Source organism: Aphelocoma coerulescens, chromosome 5 (genome assembly GCF_041296385.1).
Source record: "Aphelocoma coerulescens isolate FSJ_1873_10779 chromosome 5, UR_Acoe_1.0, whole genome shotgun sequence".
NCBI classification, from domain to species: domain Eukaryota; kingdom Metazoa; phylum Chordata; class Aves; order Passeriformes; family Corvidae; genus Aphelocoma; species Aphelocoma coerulescens.
This window is the reverse complement of record NC_091019.1, coordinates 19,461,263-19,476,242: the sequence shown is the minus strand read 5'-3', so window position 1 is coordinate 19,476,242 and position 14,980 is coordinate 19,461,263. Positions and strand designations below refer to the sequence as shown.

The 14,980-nt window shown below is 46.6% G+C and overlaps 1 protein-coding gene across 1 annotated transcript in view; it reads left to right on the top strand.

Annotated features, from left to right (window-relative positions):
• Positions 1-14,398, top strand: part of TSPAN32 (tetraspanin 32) — a 33,267-nt gene extending 18,869 nt beyond the window's left edge. Inside the window, exons 6-9 of the mRNA XM_069016946.1 lie at positions 6,191-6,292; positions 7,778-7,870; positions 9,925-10,008; positions 12,156-14,398. Of these exons, the coding sequence (XP_068873047.1) occupies positions 6,191-6,292; positions 7,778-7,870; positions 9,925-10,008; positions 12,156-12,251 (375 nt within the window). The 3' untranslated portion in view covers positions 12,252-14,398. The remainder of the gene's footprint in view (positions 1-6,190; positions 6,293-7,777; positions 7,871-9,924; positions 10,009-12,155) is intronic.
• The last annotated feature ends 582 nt before the right edge of the window (positions 14,399-14,980 follow it).

Sequence of the window (14,980 nt, the reverse complement as noted above, 5' to 3'; positions counted from 1 at the left end):
ACACATTTGCACTCACGGGTTCTATAATTTATGGCTGCCCCGGCACTGAACCCACATGGCCCCGTTTCTGCCGCTTTCTGTGGCAGAGCCGGAGCTCCCATCTCCAGCAGTGTCAGCCATGGCACCTGAGGCCACTTGGATGGTTGCCATCACTGCGGCACCTCCAACCTTCATGCACCTATAGGATGCTCACCCCAGCAGGACAGCCACCACCCCGTCAGAGGTGACAGGGCTGTCCTGGGGCTGGCTCTATTGCTGATACCACTGGTTTTTAAGCTAAAACTGTTTTCAGTGTTGTTCAGTGCTTTCTGTTGGGAAGCAGTCTTGTCTGGCACTGGTTTCAAGTGCTACAGGTAAGGGTGCAGAGATGGCTGAGATAATTTGACCACAGTTTTGGGGGGGGGTGGTTCATAAATTGCCAGGCTGTGTGTTTTGAAAGACAGGAACACAGAAGGTCAGTGTGGGCCCTTGGCGGCTTGTTGGCTTTGCAGTTCCGTTATAAAATGGACTGAAAATTTTAAGTTTTTTGGAAAACAAAAAAAGCAAAAAGCAAAGATAAAAAAGCTAGTCCAAAAAAAACCCAAAAGGACCTTGGTAATCTGAGGCTGGTGACACTGGCAAGTGTGCAGCCACAGAACTGAAGGATTTACAGAAAAAAATCCTTGTTGATATTGATTAACTGCCTGCCTGTGTTTTTTGCACTTCCTTATAAAGCATCTGGTGCTCAGTCACAGACACAGAGCAATGCTGCATCTGAGTAGCACAGAAGTGGCCTCTGGGTTTTATGGCTTGGCTGAGCATGAGGCTCTGATGTCCCCCTGCCCACTGGCCAAGAGGGATGTATAGCACCCATGCAGCTAGAATTTTGCTGTTCTTTTGGGGATATGGAGATAGGAAATGAGGAGGAGGTGAGCAGTGTAACAGCTCAGCACTTTCTCATGTTTTAAGTGTTTTGTGCAAGGACTGGATGGAAGTGCTGAGGCTGGAGAGAAAGAGGTTTTGCTTTTTCTGAGTTCTTTGTTCCACAGCAGTTTTTGGTCTGTCTCCTTCTGTGTATTTCCTCAGCGATGTTCCAAAGTATGGTATGGGTTTGCCTGGTTCCCTGGCAATACCAGAAAGTAGAGGGAATTCCATATGGTTTGGTTTGGGGATTTTTTAATGTATGTATAGATAGATAGATACAAAATCTGTATGTATATACAGATTTGGGGGAAAAAGGGTGCAAACTATTTGGCTAAAAGCCTCATCTCGATCTTCTGGCATCAGTGGTCTCCAGTGAGCACTGTCAGTCAGAGGGGGAGCAGCATCTTCTTATCTTGTGCCATTTTTCCATGGGAGATGTCAAAGGCTGCTCTGGTTTGCAGCACTGGCTGGATTTCTGCATCTGGGAATGGCTGGCTAGAGGAAGGCTGGGGAGCTGACATGAAATGAAGGAAATATAAACCTTCAGCCAGCTGCAGTGACTGTGTTAGAGAGGGCTTGATCAAGCATGCATGGGGGAAGCTTGTCTTACCATGTGCACGATCCATGTGATGGGAGTTGCTCTGCAACCAGGCTAAAGCCCCCAGAGTGGCTTTCTCTCCTGTTTCACTGCAGATGCATCATTGCTTTGGCCAAACCCAAGCTGTTGCATCTGCCCCCACCCCTGTTTCTGACATGCTGTGAACACATGCCTTTCTGCACACTGGGCAGGAAAGGGAAGACAGAGACAGCAAAATGAGGACGTGCTTTTCTTGCTGGAGCAAGGAAGATTTTTGAGTGAGTAAACTACTTTATTCCAGTTTCACTTCTTAACTGCCTAGCTTGCAGTTCATGGCCGAGTGGAGGAGTCTGCAGTAGCGACCTCTGAAGGGACATATCTGAGTGAGGCTGGTGAGTGCATCCTTCTTGGTGACGCTGAAAGATCATGAAGTGCTGAGGTTGCAGTTTCTTCTGAGCCTGCACTGCATGTGCTCGGTTTGGTTCCTCAAAGGCACAAAGACCCACAGGAGATGAGCATCCTCCTCCTGCTTCCCATGCTTGTCTTCCTCCTCTGCCATGTCAAGAGTGTTCCTGTTTATCGAAAAGGAGGAAGGCGGGCTTGTCTTTGAGACAATCCTGACATCTCCTTTCACTTTATTCTCCTTGAGCTTGAGCTTTGCAGTGGGATTTTTGCCCAGCAGCAGTTGCAAAGATGGTTCACTAAGACTCAGACCATTGCTCTTGGTACAAGTCTACAGTGGTTTCCACCTAATTGACACTTCCAGGTTGCCTAGGCACAGGTACCTGGCAGCTGGACTGGGACTCGTCGGCACCTTTTGCTTGCAAAGAGATCAGGAACAAGGCAGACCTTGTCTCATCTTTCTGTTCCAAATCCATTTACAGGTAAAAATTATCCTGATAAATAACCTAAGTCAGAAATGTCAGTTTTCCTCTTGAAGAAGGTAAGGTGGAAATTTGCTTTAATTTCAATAGCCAAGGGCAAGACCTCTAATTGCTTGGAGTACATGTCTTCCTGCAGTCATACATTCTGCTTCTTGGGGGTAAAGGATTTAGAGGATGATAAACAATCTCAAAATTCCTTTTTTCTTTTACTTTAGATGAAAAATGGTACTTACTAAGTCAGTTGGAGTCAGCTGCATCAATTTCAGTGGTGATTTTCCATTTGTTGTATCCAGCAACCCATCAATATCATTCTTAAATGAATATTTCATTAAGGAAAGCAGGCAGAAGTGGGAGGCAGCAGTTATTTACCTGATTTAGAGCTGGAACATTTCACTCAGCTTCTTCCAGGAAAAGAATTACTGTAAGGTGTAACCTCCATATCACTCAAGCTGGAGATTTTTCTTAACCAGAGTCCAGCTGAGGCTTTATCTTCAGCTCTTGGTGTTTCTTACTGACATGCACTGCAGGCTCAGTCTCCTTCCAAGGGAGAGCTTTGTCCAGCAGAACTCCTCCAGCAGTGGATCACAGCACGTCACCAGGAACAGGAAAATCCACTTGACCATAATGATGCTTGTGTGTGGGAGGAGTGTAAGACCTTTCAAAAAGCAGATGGACTTTCTCTTCTCCAGCTGTATCAGCCCATTGCATGCTAAGTACTGTTGAAGTGATGGCGTGCAGCTCTTTATCTTAAAGCTCATTATTAACAGTATCAGTGTAAGCACTCAAACTCAAAAGGCATCCTCTTGCTTAACCATGACCAAAAGCACCTTGATTATTTTTAATATTTTTTCCCCCAGCAACTGGTGTAAGACACAGAAAAAGAAAATTATCTTGAGGCAATGGACCTGAATTTTCCCATCAACTTCAAGTTGAGGAGTGTGATGGGAATCTGTTGAGGATGGCAATTGAGTACAAAGCAGTGCTGCAATCTAGATCTTTACTGTCTAGACTTTTACAGGAGCTGGATCAAAGGAAAATATGGGGCTGAACTTCTGCTGGATGTAGCAATGTTGCAGTTAAGTCATGAAACCACCTGGTGACTGTCTCAGACTTTCAGGTTTTAATCTTACATCATCAGGCATGCATGAGCGAGCACGACATTTTGGGCTGGATAGATGCTGCCGTGCATGACCGGTGCTTCAGAGCTTGGCTGCAGCTCTGAGTATAAACATAACCCCATCCCAGGCAGCAAAGTGTGATGTTTTGCTCTCCTATGTCTTCTCTTATTAAACCAGACCTCTTGTATGCTCTGTGGCACAGTCTTCTGCACAAAAGGAAACAGCCAGTGATAAATACTGAGATATTTTACTGTATATCCACCTCTGAAATATTTAAATGAGAAAGCTGTCTGCAGTAGTCTTTGAAAACAGGCCACTGTGTTTTATGAAAACAGCAGTTTTTCCCTCCAAAATCAAATGATCCTAGCAAAAATCAGAAACATGATGTGGAGGAACTACAAGCAATTCCCTCTCTAAAAAATGGATTTAGAGTTTGATATTCCCTTACTAGGATCTGAATAGCCTATTCAGATGATGTCTGGATATAAATGCTAGATATAATTGCTAGATAGAAATGCTGAGAATGACTAATCAGCAAATTGTACTCTTAGGCTTGCCCAGACACACATTCTAAAAGGAAATTATTGCTATTAAACATTTTCCATTTAGTGCCTCATGTTTTTAGCTCTTGGAGGCTGCTTGACAAAATGAAAATTAAAAAATCAGTAGGTAACTGAGAAGTCAGCTCACAAGCAAGTTCAGAAATGGTGCAGTTGAAGTCTTTAGCAGTCATTATGTACCTGGAGATTACCATCATCATCTCCATCACTGTAGCTGAGCTGGCTGTGAAATGATGACTGCTTGTGGTTTCTTCCATTATTGTTTCCAACAGCAGGAATAATTTTCAGCCATAATTTTGCTATGGGCTTCTTGTTCGTTCAGTCCTTTCCTATCCACTCTTATCCTTCAAACAGCTCTCCCAATATTTCCTGGCCCAGAGTTCAAGAGACCTTTAGAAGTAGTTAAACTTCTGGATTGCTTTTAACCCTTGAACCTTGTTTGAACAGAGCCACCTGCTTGAACCTTTTTTTCCTTTTTTTTTTTTCTTTTTTAAGTCATCCAAATTGAGGTCTTTTGGAGAAAGCTCAGCATCCTGACCCTCATGGTAAATGTGAAAAGACAAAAAATGCACAGACAGCACTGTTCCCTTACCAAAACACATATGTATGTTGTCACAGCAAAAAATAGCCTTTATTCCTGCATGTTAGACTGGGATCAGGATATTTAAAAGGTAATAATCTCTTACATTAAGAAGCCTGCTGCTCTGTTGTTCCTTTCTCCACAAGAGGAGCTCAAAAGATTATTCTTTTTTCATTATTCTTAATCCAATTCTTCAGTGGAAATGGACGTTCTTTTTATTGGATCCATTTAATTGCTGCTTCTGGAAAGCTATTTCATGGCCCACAAGAAGTTAGAAAAGCTTGGATGTTTTTCTTTTTATTGGGTTTTAAGGTTTGCTGTGGGGAAGGTTGGTGCAGAAGTCGTCTAGAAATCTGGTCTTACTGCTGCACCCACCCCACTTTATGCACTCTGATACACCAGGGGGACAAAAGGAGTATCCTTCTTCCTCACCTGTGTGGGACAGCTCGGTGTCACACATTTTGCTATGGAGTATTTTTTTTGTATTTGGAGTATTTGGCCTCTAATATCTGAGCCCTGTCTGTCCCTGAGCACTCTTATGCCATGTTGGTAGCCATGGAAAATCTTCTGATGTGTGCCTTCAAACTCTATTCCTGGAGGCACAGAGCCAATCTGGATACAAGTAATCTTCTCAACCCCTCTCTCCCTGATTATCACCCTCCGTTTGTTGCTTGCAGTTTGGAGAGCTGGGCAGGACGAAGCAATATTGCAGTAATAGATGTAACCACCATGAATGATCCTGGTTTCACCCCTATGCAGGGAGTGCTGGGGTTTTATTCCTTAGAGTAATTTCTAAGTGTGGACTCTTAGACTGAGCTGCAAAGCCTTGCTGAGAGATGGCTCTGTTCCCAGAGACGTCCCTGTGTGGCCACCCGCTCTGCCTGTCTCTCCCATTGATTTTCCCTCCCGAAAGACAAGCACTGCCTGCAGGCCCACTCAGAGCGGTGCTGCTGAGGAAGCAAGGGAATACGAAAGGAAGAAATAAGGTTTTGACTCCAGGCACTGAAGGCAACTGTCGTATTTTTTTTCCTCTGACACCCGAGTAGGAGTTGGCTGGGATCTGTCAAGCTTCAAGTTCTCACACATTTGGTAAATATTTAGGGTCTGACTCACCACTGAATCACTCCTGTTATTTTTTTGACTGTTCAGAGAAATGGCTCTGCCACTCAGATAATACTAACCCTGTGAGGTCCTCTCACCTTTGTATTTTAGCATCTCGTGGTCATGTGTGCCTGTCCTCACAGTACCACCTTCAGGATGGGGAGATGGCATCAGCCCTGCCTGGCAGAGGGACTCAGAGGCACACAGGTCGCAGGCACCCAAGTTCTTCTCTGACACTAAATCCAAAATGGCCAAAAGCTCCAGCCATCAGCTGGTGAGACCCCGGCTCCTTAGTGTATGGTGGGTCACATACCAGTTCCTGCTGCTGCCTGGGAGTCATTTACTAGATGCACTGCTGGTATTGCTATACCTGGGAGAGCTTCTGTGGAAATCAAGCAGAGCACCATTCCCTCCAAAGATGACTGCAATCAGTGTTTTGTATGTACAGACCTCTGCTTTCATTGCAGGTGGAAGACAGCATGATGGATGTGTATGATTTCGTGTACGAGGAGGTGAGGAGGAACACTTCCAGTTTCAGGAGGCACGAGCTGACTGCCATCCATGAAGCAGTAAGTTGTCTTTCACCTGCAGCAGAAAACCTTGCCCTGGGGTATCTTCCCAAGGGTTTTGGCAGGCTGGGGCTGACACCTGTGCTCTGCCTTGTGAATGCTGCAATGCCGTTTTTCCTCAAGAACCGAGTCTTCCAGCCTGCTGTGGAGTCTGCTCCTCCCTTCCCATTCTTTCTTTCCCAGGTCTGACCAACCAGGTTATTAACAGGAAGAAAGAGTCACCTCTCTGAGCATCTCTGTGGTGCAACATCTACAAAGCTGCCGCACTGCAGCTGCCATAGTATTTTCTGTCTCAGGAGCCCCTGTGCCCTGCTCCCTATCTGTGGTGTGAGAATGTGTACAAGCAGTCAAGTAGAGAGGGCAGGATTTCCACATACTCCAGCAGTAATATTTGCATATGGTTATTCCTATTTACCTTCAAGCCTGTGTCTGAGGAGTACTGGAGGCTACGTGGCCTCTTACAGAGCTGGAGACTGCTTTCAGGCTCCCAAAAACCACCACCCAGGATGCCTTTGGCGTAGAGGACTTCTCTGTAGCTCAGCAGGTGGGCAAGGGTGGTTACCCAGAGCACAGGGAGGACACTTGCCCCTGAAGCCACAGGAGATGAGTGAGGATGTCCCCCATAGTGAGAAACTCCTGAGTCCCTGCTGAGTAAAGGAGATGCCATTCCCTCACGCAGCAGGGCTTGTTTGGGGAGTGAGTTCATGGCACACAGCAAGGCTGGATGGGAAGGTCAGCTCTGCTCAGCTGTTTCCAGACACCTCCCACACAACTCTCTGTATCCTTCTGTGTTTTCTTAAATCGTCACAACAAGTACTTTCCAAAGTTGTTTCTATCCGTGCTTCTCAAAACATGGAAGAGGGCAAATGTTCCTCTGCAGTGGTGGTGATGGTAGCCCTCAGAGCCGTGGCCAAGCATGGAAATGCTTGCTCTTAGGGTTGTGAAGCAGCACTCCCAGGGTCCCATTTGACAAGGAGAACCAGGCACAATGCCTGGCTTCACCAGTTGCTTGTTTTAGCCACTTGAATTAGTGGAGAAGCAGTCCTTCTTCTCCTATTTTTTTTCCCTTCTGCCAGAGCTCCAAACTGTCCAGTGCACCACAGCTACAGGAAATCAGCTCCATGGTGGGTGTTGCTGGGGATTCCCCCAGCCCATAACAATCACTGGAAACATGAGTCTCTGCATCCCTGGGTTTTCCAGAGCAGCCACAGTGAGCATTAGTATGACCACAAAGGGAGGGCTTGGCCCGGGCCCAGGCAGCAGTCCTGGCGGTGCCTGAGCAAGTTGGAGGCCAGATCCATCCACCTCCCCTGACTTTAGCCTGCATTGCTGCAGTTGTGGACTCCTACATGCTTTGCTCCTTGCTACCCTGGTTGGGTGGTTCTGCCTGCGGCATCAGGGGCCCATTGCCAGCACCTCCTACTGCAGCAGCTGGTAGCAAGGGGAGAGCCCTGGCAAACAGCTGGCAAACTTCCTCTCTTCCAGTTCCTGTGCTGTGGGAAGCACTCTACTTTTGGGGACACAACCAATGTTGAGCACAAGACGTGCCCACCCGGCCAGGTGCACGATGAAGGAAAGGTAAGGGAAAGGTTTCTCCCACGCCACAGTGGGGTTGTGCCTCTGCTTTCTAGCTGTCAAAACCTCACTGGTGCTAAAGTGTTAATGAAAATTGTGGCTTTTTCATGGTTTGGGGTTGAAACGGGTTGGGGTTTGTTTTGTTGGGGTTTTGTTGTTTCAATAACACTGGAGACAGTACAGGACTAGTGCACAGCTCTGGGGTCCAGCACAGGAAGGACATCAAGCTGGTGGAGCAAGTCCAGAGGAGGCCACCAATATAAGCAGAGGGATGGAGCATCTCTCCTGTGAGGAAAGGCTGAGAGGATTGTTTTTGTTCAGCCTGAAAAAGCAGCATGGGGGTGACCTAATTGTGTCCTTCCAGTACCTGAAGGGAGAAAGGTGCAAGAAAGATGGAGAGGGACTTTTTGCAGGAGGGCATAGTGACAGGACAAAGGGGAATCTCTTGAACCTGACAGTAGTTTTATATTAAATATTAGGAAAATTTTCTTTATTGTGAGGGTGGTGAGGCACTGGAACAGGTTGCCCAGAGAATTTGTGGATTTCCCATCCCTGGCAGTGTTTAAGGCTGCCCAGGATGGAGCTCTTGAGCAACCTTGTCTAGGGAAAGATGTCCATGCCCATGGCTGGGGGGTTGGAACTAGATGGGATCTTTAAGGTCCCTTCCAACGCAAACCATTCTATGATTCTGTGAATTAGGAGGAGGAGCCCTGGTGGATCAGCAGCTCTCAGACCTACAGATGCTGTTTCCTTCAGTGCTTTAGAAAGCTTTCAAAATGCTTCTGCAGCCTCTCATTTCCCTCCAGCTTCCTGTTCATCTCCTGTGCATGCAGAGTGTGAGATATCACAGGCATGTATCAGAGTACAAAAAAACTGTTTGACTTTTCCATGTGACACGTTTCTGACACTTAAAATGTGTTCCACTAACAGCAAATGTGGGATTTGATGTAATTCCTTTTTTCACGGGGCATTAAATAGGTATTAAAATGAGAAACTCATGAAGCAGGGTGATGATGCCCAGCAGTAGCTTCCTCAAACATGCTTCATTCCTCCTCTTTCAAGTACCTCAGTGAGACTGTTGTGCACTGAAGCTACAACTTCATACTCTCCGAGCAAATCTATGCACGATTATTTTTCTTCCACCAGAGTAGCTAAAGCCACCAGCATCAATATAGGGTGCTTCTAGGAAAAACAAAACCACACTGCTACAGCTCTACAAACACTCCCAGGGTCCCATCGTTGTCAGGTGAAGATGTCAAGTGCTAACAGCACTCGTGATGCACAGGCACATGTCAGCCCCCAGGGCAGCATTTCAAAGCACAGCCTCCAGGAATGTCTCATCCCAGGGCAGGGCCGAACTCGGCTCAAAGAGCAGGAAGGGAGAGCAGGACAAAGCTGGGCACCGTATGGCGACTCCATCGCTCCCACTTAGTGGTCTGCGTTTCCCTCACTGGGGAGGCGGGTGGGAGGATGTGCTTTGTGTAAACCAGGAAACGCTGCGTTCACTCCTGGCTTTGAGCGCTCCTTCCTCGCTCTGCAAATCCCTTCATCAAGGGCATGCTCTTGTGTTTCTGAAATGGCTCTCTTGACTAACAGCCCTGGGATTTCTGTGGGGCCATTGGCATGCTTAAGGCTAATGTATATTAATACTTGCAGCACCTCGCAAAATCGAGCTGTTCATTAGTAACCTTGGGGAATGCATTTGGCATCACGGTGTGCTCTGCTTTTCTATCTTTTCATTTCCTTCTTCCCATTTTTCAGTAGGTGGAAAGAAAAAAGCTTTTGCATGATCACTCTTAAGTACACATCCCCCACAGTCCAAAATGCATTGCACCAATAAAATCATTGGTGTGTTGTAGTAACAGAAAAGCTACCACAGGTGTTTGTCTTCCCAAGCTGCAGCAGCAGCAGAAAAAGGGAGAACTGCCCAGCTGCACAATGCTGCACCCCTTTCTTGCCTTCTTTCCTCTCTGAGGCTGTGGAAGTGCTGTTGAGGGGATAAAGCCCCCACCAAGCTGCTGCTGTGCTGCAAGGGGTGTTTGTTTCTCTCCTCCCAGGACTGCCTGCGAGAGATGCAGGACTTTCTGAAGAAGCACATGGACTTTGTCTTCTCGTTCCTGGGCATCACCATTGGCTTCACGGTAACAGTGTCTGTCCTTTCACATTTTGGCTCTGAAAGGCAGGATCCAGTGAGGGAAAAGTATCCTAAATTAGCCCCCAGAAGCTAGGATTTTGGGTGATTTGGAGGCTGGCAGCAGAGAAACAAGCAGTGGTGGATTCCAACGTGGAAATCAGGAGAGGGTCAGTAACCTGGCCAGGCTGATTGGTGGAGGGGTTTTCCTGCAGGAATAGCCTCGATGCATGGTTTTTGTGCCCAAACAAGGCATGGCAACTGGGAGCAGGGAGCAGGATGCACCAGCACTTGCATTTCATCCACTCACGCTTGCCTACATGACTTCATCTGTGAGTGAGAGGTCATGTCACCTCACTGGGGGCTTGTGGATTATGTAGGAAGCCAGCAGCAATGGTAGAAAAGGAGATGCAGTAAAGCCTCCATATTTTAGGAAACTTGCTGCCTCCTAGATCAACCTGGAAAGTTGCTTGTGCAGGCAGAGCTGGAAGGTCTTGAAAACTACTGAGCACCAGCAGGGGAGATGGAGAGCTGTGCAGAAAGGGAAGGTCTCATCTTATTAATGACCACTAATGAAGATGATAAGGTTCATCTCGGGCAATGGGTGGGTCAATCACAGGCTCATAAGGAGCAAGCTGCAAAGGAGAGGGGAAGAGTGTGTTGTCTGGGCCCCCAGGTTCTGTCTTTGAAGGAGTAACATGCAGAGGAGGGGTGAAATCGTCTTCAGAGTATGGCTTGTGTAGAAAGGCTCTGAACTTGATTCCTATTTGGCGGGCAACAAAAGAAAAAATTAAATGCTGCAAGAGGAGCATGACTTTCAATGGTGAGGGACTCAGGGGCTGCATGGGCATGATCTCTTTGGAGCTGGAGAGGGCCACTAATTAAAATCAGCCTTCTCGTTTGCCCACCCACTGCTTGGCAGGGGTGTATCACTGTAACTACCTGTACACAGGGACTCTGCACATGTGGTGATGCACACCAGAAAAGAGCATGTGCCAGGAGACTCCTTTCTCCACCAGGAAGGCAGGTTTGATCTGCTGTGATATCTCCATGCTGCTCCCCAGCTGAGATGACCCTTCTTGACTAAAAGTGTGTTTGGAGATCATTTTATGCCTTGTGTTCACCTTGACACCATTATGGATTAGAAGATTATTCTCCATCTAAATAAAACCCAGAGGAACAAAAAATTTGTATTTTATACTGCTAGCAGTAAATTAGGAAAACCATAAGGCATTGCTATGGAGCTGTAAATGTAAAGTCATGTGTGAATACTTGGTGTCACTTTCCAATTTTTCTCAAGCACAGGGAGAAATTCACTGCAGCTATATTCAGATAGAAGCGGGAGCATTTTTATAATAGATATACTTTTTTCACAGCTTGTTGCTATAGTCAGATAAGGCAGCTGTCTTTGAAGCCTGTGCTAGAGGAAATCTCACCGCATGGTTCACTATTGTGATGGCAGGATGCAAGGGAAGCACGTAAAGAGGGCTATAGCTGCTCTGATGTCACTGTCCCTCAGCCAACAGTGCACACACATCCCCAGATCAAGCTGCGAGCAAAGGCACTAGCACATTAGGGCATGCTTTAGGAAAGAGCACATTGTTACAGCCCTCATTATCCTTCCCACAGCAGCCTTACCTTGGATATGTTGCCTGTGTTAATCCTGATGTGTGATACACCAGGCAGAGTATCACAATAGACAGGAAGCACACTGTCCTCTGCATTCATAACTGTTTGGGTTTGGCTTAGGGCTCTGTTTGTTTGTTTGTTTTGTTGGGGTTTTTACGTCAAACAATACATGGGTGTTGTGGTTTTTTCTCCCCATGGTATCTTTACAAAAGGCTATTATTATGAGAGAGATATGTTTGTTTGCATAGGGGAATGTTCTGTGGCAGGAACTGAAATCTGAGTTTCCTGGTTTCGTCTTATTTCTTGGTATTTTTAGGGCCAGGTTTGAGCTATGCCGTGCTAATTCCAATCAGATGTTTTAACTGTGTGTTGCTTTTTTTTTAACTCCCATGTCAGAAATGGCGTTCACCAGCTCTCTTCAGAAAAATGTGACAACAGGCAATATTTATGACCACTTATTTGCAGAGATGGAGCATCATAATCAGTTACACACTTAATTGTATGCCTGTCCCCTTTATTTCCCTTTAGGTTTATGGGATGATCCTAACTTCATTCCTCTGCTTCTCCATCCACTTCAGCAGCAACCTGTATCGGAAAGGCAAATACATCCTGCGAGAGAGGTAGAAACCTGATGCCTGGGCATCACTACCAGGCAGAGCCAGCTCTTGGCACAGGAAGATGTCTGGAGTCACCCACAAAATCCCCTGGGAAGGTATTGCCTGGGGTCAGGTGGTGGGATGTGTGTCACACATTTCCCTTTCCTGCACTACTACTGGGCTCAGAGATGCAGATTCCCTTGCCGGGAGACATGTGGGCTGTGGCTCCACAAGAAGGACACAAAGAGCCCCTTACAACAAAATGGGGAGAAAAGCCCAGCAAAAATCACAGCGTTAAACCAAACTTCTCTCATGCTGTCATCTGAGCAGTTCCCTGTGACCCCCAAAGATCCAAAGTTTCTAGGAAGACGGCTTTGGATCGCAGCCCAGGATCAATGTTGCACTACCAGTAAATAAACGACAGGAAGTGTGTCGCTGCTGATGGGAAGCATGCTCTGCCAGCCTGAACACTTGCAATGATTAACTTTGGGCATGTTTCTGATCATGCTGGGGTACATAGGTATCCAATTCAGCTGGTTTTCCCGTTTTCAAACATTGCCAGATTTATATAACTTTTGGTAGAGATGAGGACAAAAAGTCAGAAAGTAGTGAATGAGCTTTGAAACAACTGACCAACAGAAGGACATATTTCTCTGTTATTCCTCCTTACTAATGCAATACAACATTTTTTTTTAATTCTTAGGATTTAGTCAGCCTCCTAAATCTTGATACCACACTGATTTCACAGGGGCTTGTTAGGCCGCCCCTTGAGTGCTGTGTCCAGTTCTGGGCCCCTCAATTTAGGAAGTGTGTTGAGATGCTTGAGTGGATCCAGAGAAGGGCAAGGAGGCTGGTGAAGGGTCTCGAACCCAAGCCCTGTGAAGGGTGGCTGAGGGAGCCGGGGTTATTTAGCCTGGAAAAAAGGAGGCTCGGGGGAGACCTTATCACTCTCTACAACTGCCTGAAAGGAGGTTGTAGCTAGGTGGGGGTCAGTCTCTTCTCCCAGGCAACCATCAACAAGATGAGATGGCACAGTCTTAAACTGTGCCAGGGGAAGTTTAGGCTAGACATTAGAGAAAAACTCTTTACAGAAAGAGTGGTTGAGCATTGGAATGGGCTCCCAGGGAGGTGGTGGAGTCACCATCCCTGGGGGTGTTTAAAAGAAGACTGGACATGGCACTCAGTGCCATGTTTTAGTTGATAGCGTGGTGTTAGGTCATAGGTTGACCCTGATGATCTCCAAAGTCTTTTCCAACCTAGCTGATTGTGTGATTCTGTAAGTTCTGGCCCCAGCTCTGTGTTTATCTGGCTTCACTAACCCACTGTGCTCCTGTGGTAAAAGGACTTTGATATTACACACACAAACAGAAGTTTAAATCTTTAAGAGAACAGGACTGATCTCCAGCCAGGTCAAACAATGCAATGTCCAACTCCACGTCTTTTTTACATCACCTTATCAATAATAAACAGAATTTGTAAAAGACTGTCAGTCTAGTTGAAACAACAGCTCCCTGGTGTGCTTTGCCCTCGTGGCAAGGAGGCAGAGCCACTTCTGAGCTGAAACCCATCATTGCAATGGATGTAGCACCTGCTGTAAATTATACGGCCGCATGAAATGTCTGTTGAACCAGCAACAGCTTTCACTCCTCTCATACATAGTGGCTTTTAGGCATGACAAACGCTAAGTAGCAATTGTTTACTGAGATAAATATGGAAAACCCTGTGTTGATGTTCAGGACAGGTCTTGGCCCGCAGGCAGGGGCTGCTGCATGTGCACAGCAGTACACGAAGAACAAGAACAGCAGTACAGCCTACAGCACCTGGCTGGTGTTTTAACATGGGCCGCAAATACCTTGCATTGGAAGGAGTTGCGGAGGGCTCAGAGAGGGCTGTCACTTCTCATTCCACTCCCCTGGAACCAGCAGAGCTTCACTGTTGACTTCACTGGAAGCAGGATGAAGTTCAAACTGCCCCAGTGTAATACTCAAGCTACCTCCTGGCAATCACCAACACACCTCAGTCTGGCAGGGATTCGGGTGCGATATGCACTTCCCAGCATGCGCACTTTTTAGTGGTGGGGAAATACTCACTTATACGTGTATATGTATTATCACATATATTCTTCTCTGGAAAGAGACAATCTCCCTTCTGAGCTCCAGCTGCTACTGTCAGGCCCCTGCTATTGTTATTCCGTAGGCCAGCTGGCAGCTCATGTGACTCATGATTGCTTCAATAAAGATTAATTTCTTGCAAAAGGCCACCATTCCTCCTCTTTTTTCTGCCGTGCATGAAGCTGCCTGCATTGCTTGGGGGTTTGCGTCATGGGGGGCACTCAGTAATTCTTTCAGTGCTGGGAGGAGATGTTCCCCCGGCAGCTGGTGCTCGCCTGTCCCAGCAGTGTGCTGGAAGGAGAGGATGGCATTGGTCCTTTGGAGGAAGGGAAGCAGCTCATCAGCCTCATCCCACCCTCAGCCAGCTGATGGGACAGCAGGCAGGTACCTCTCAGGGAGTAATGTGAGCAGAGGCAGGAAAAACACTTGAGGACATGGTTAAGCTGTAAAGACCAGAGTATTTGTAATGAAGAACTCTCTACGGTTTCACTTTTTAAAGTCAGGTTTTGCCCACTACTCTGCATTGGCTGGTTAACTGCTGCTATTCTGCCATATCAAAAAACATCATGGACAAACAAATTGGTGGAATCAATGTTACCTGCTCAAGCCTCATCAATGCATACAAAACATCTCTGTTAAAGCATCA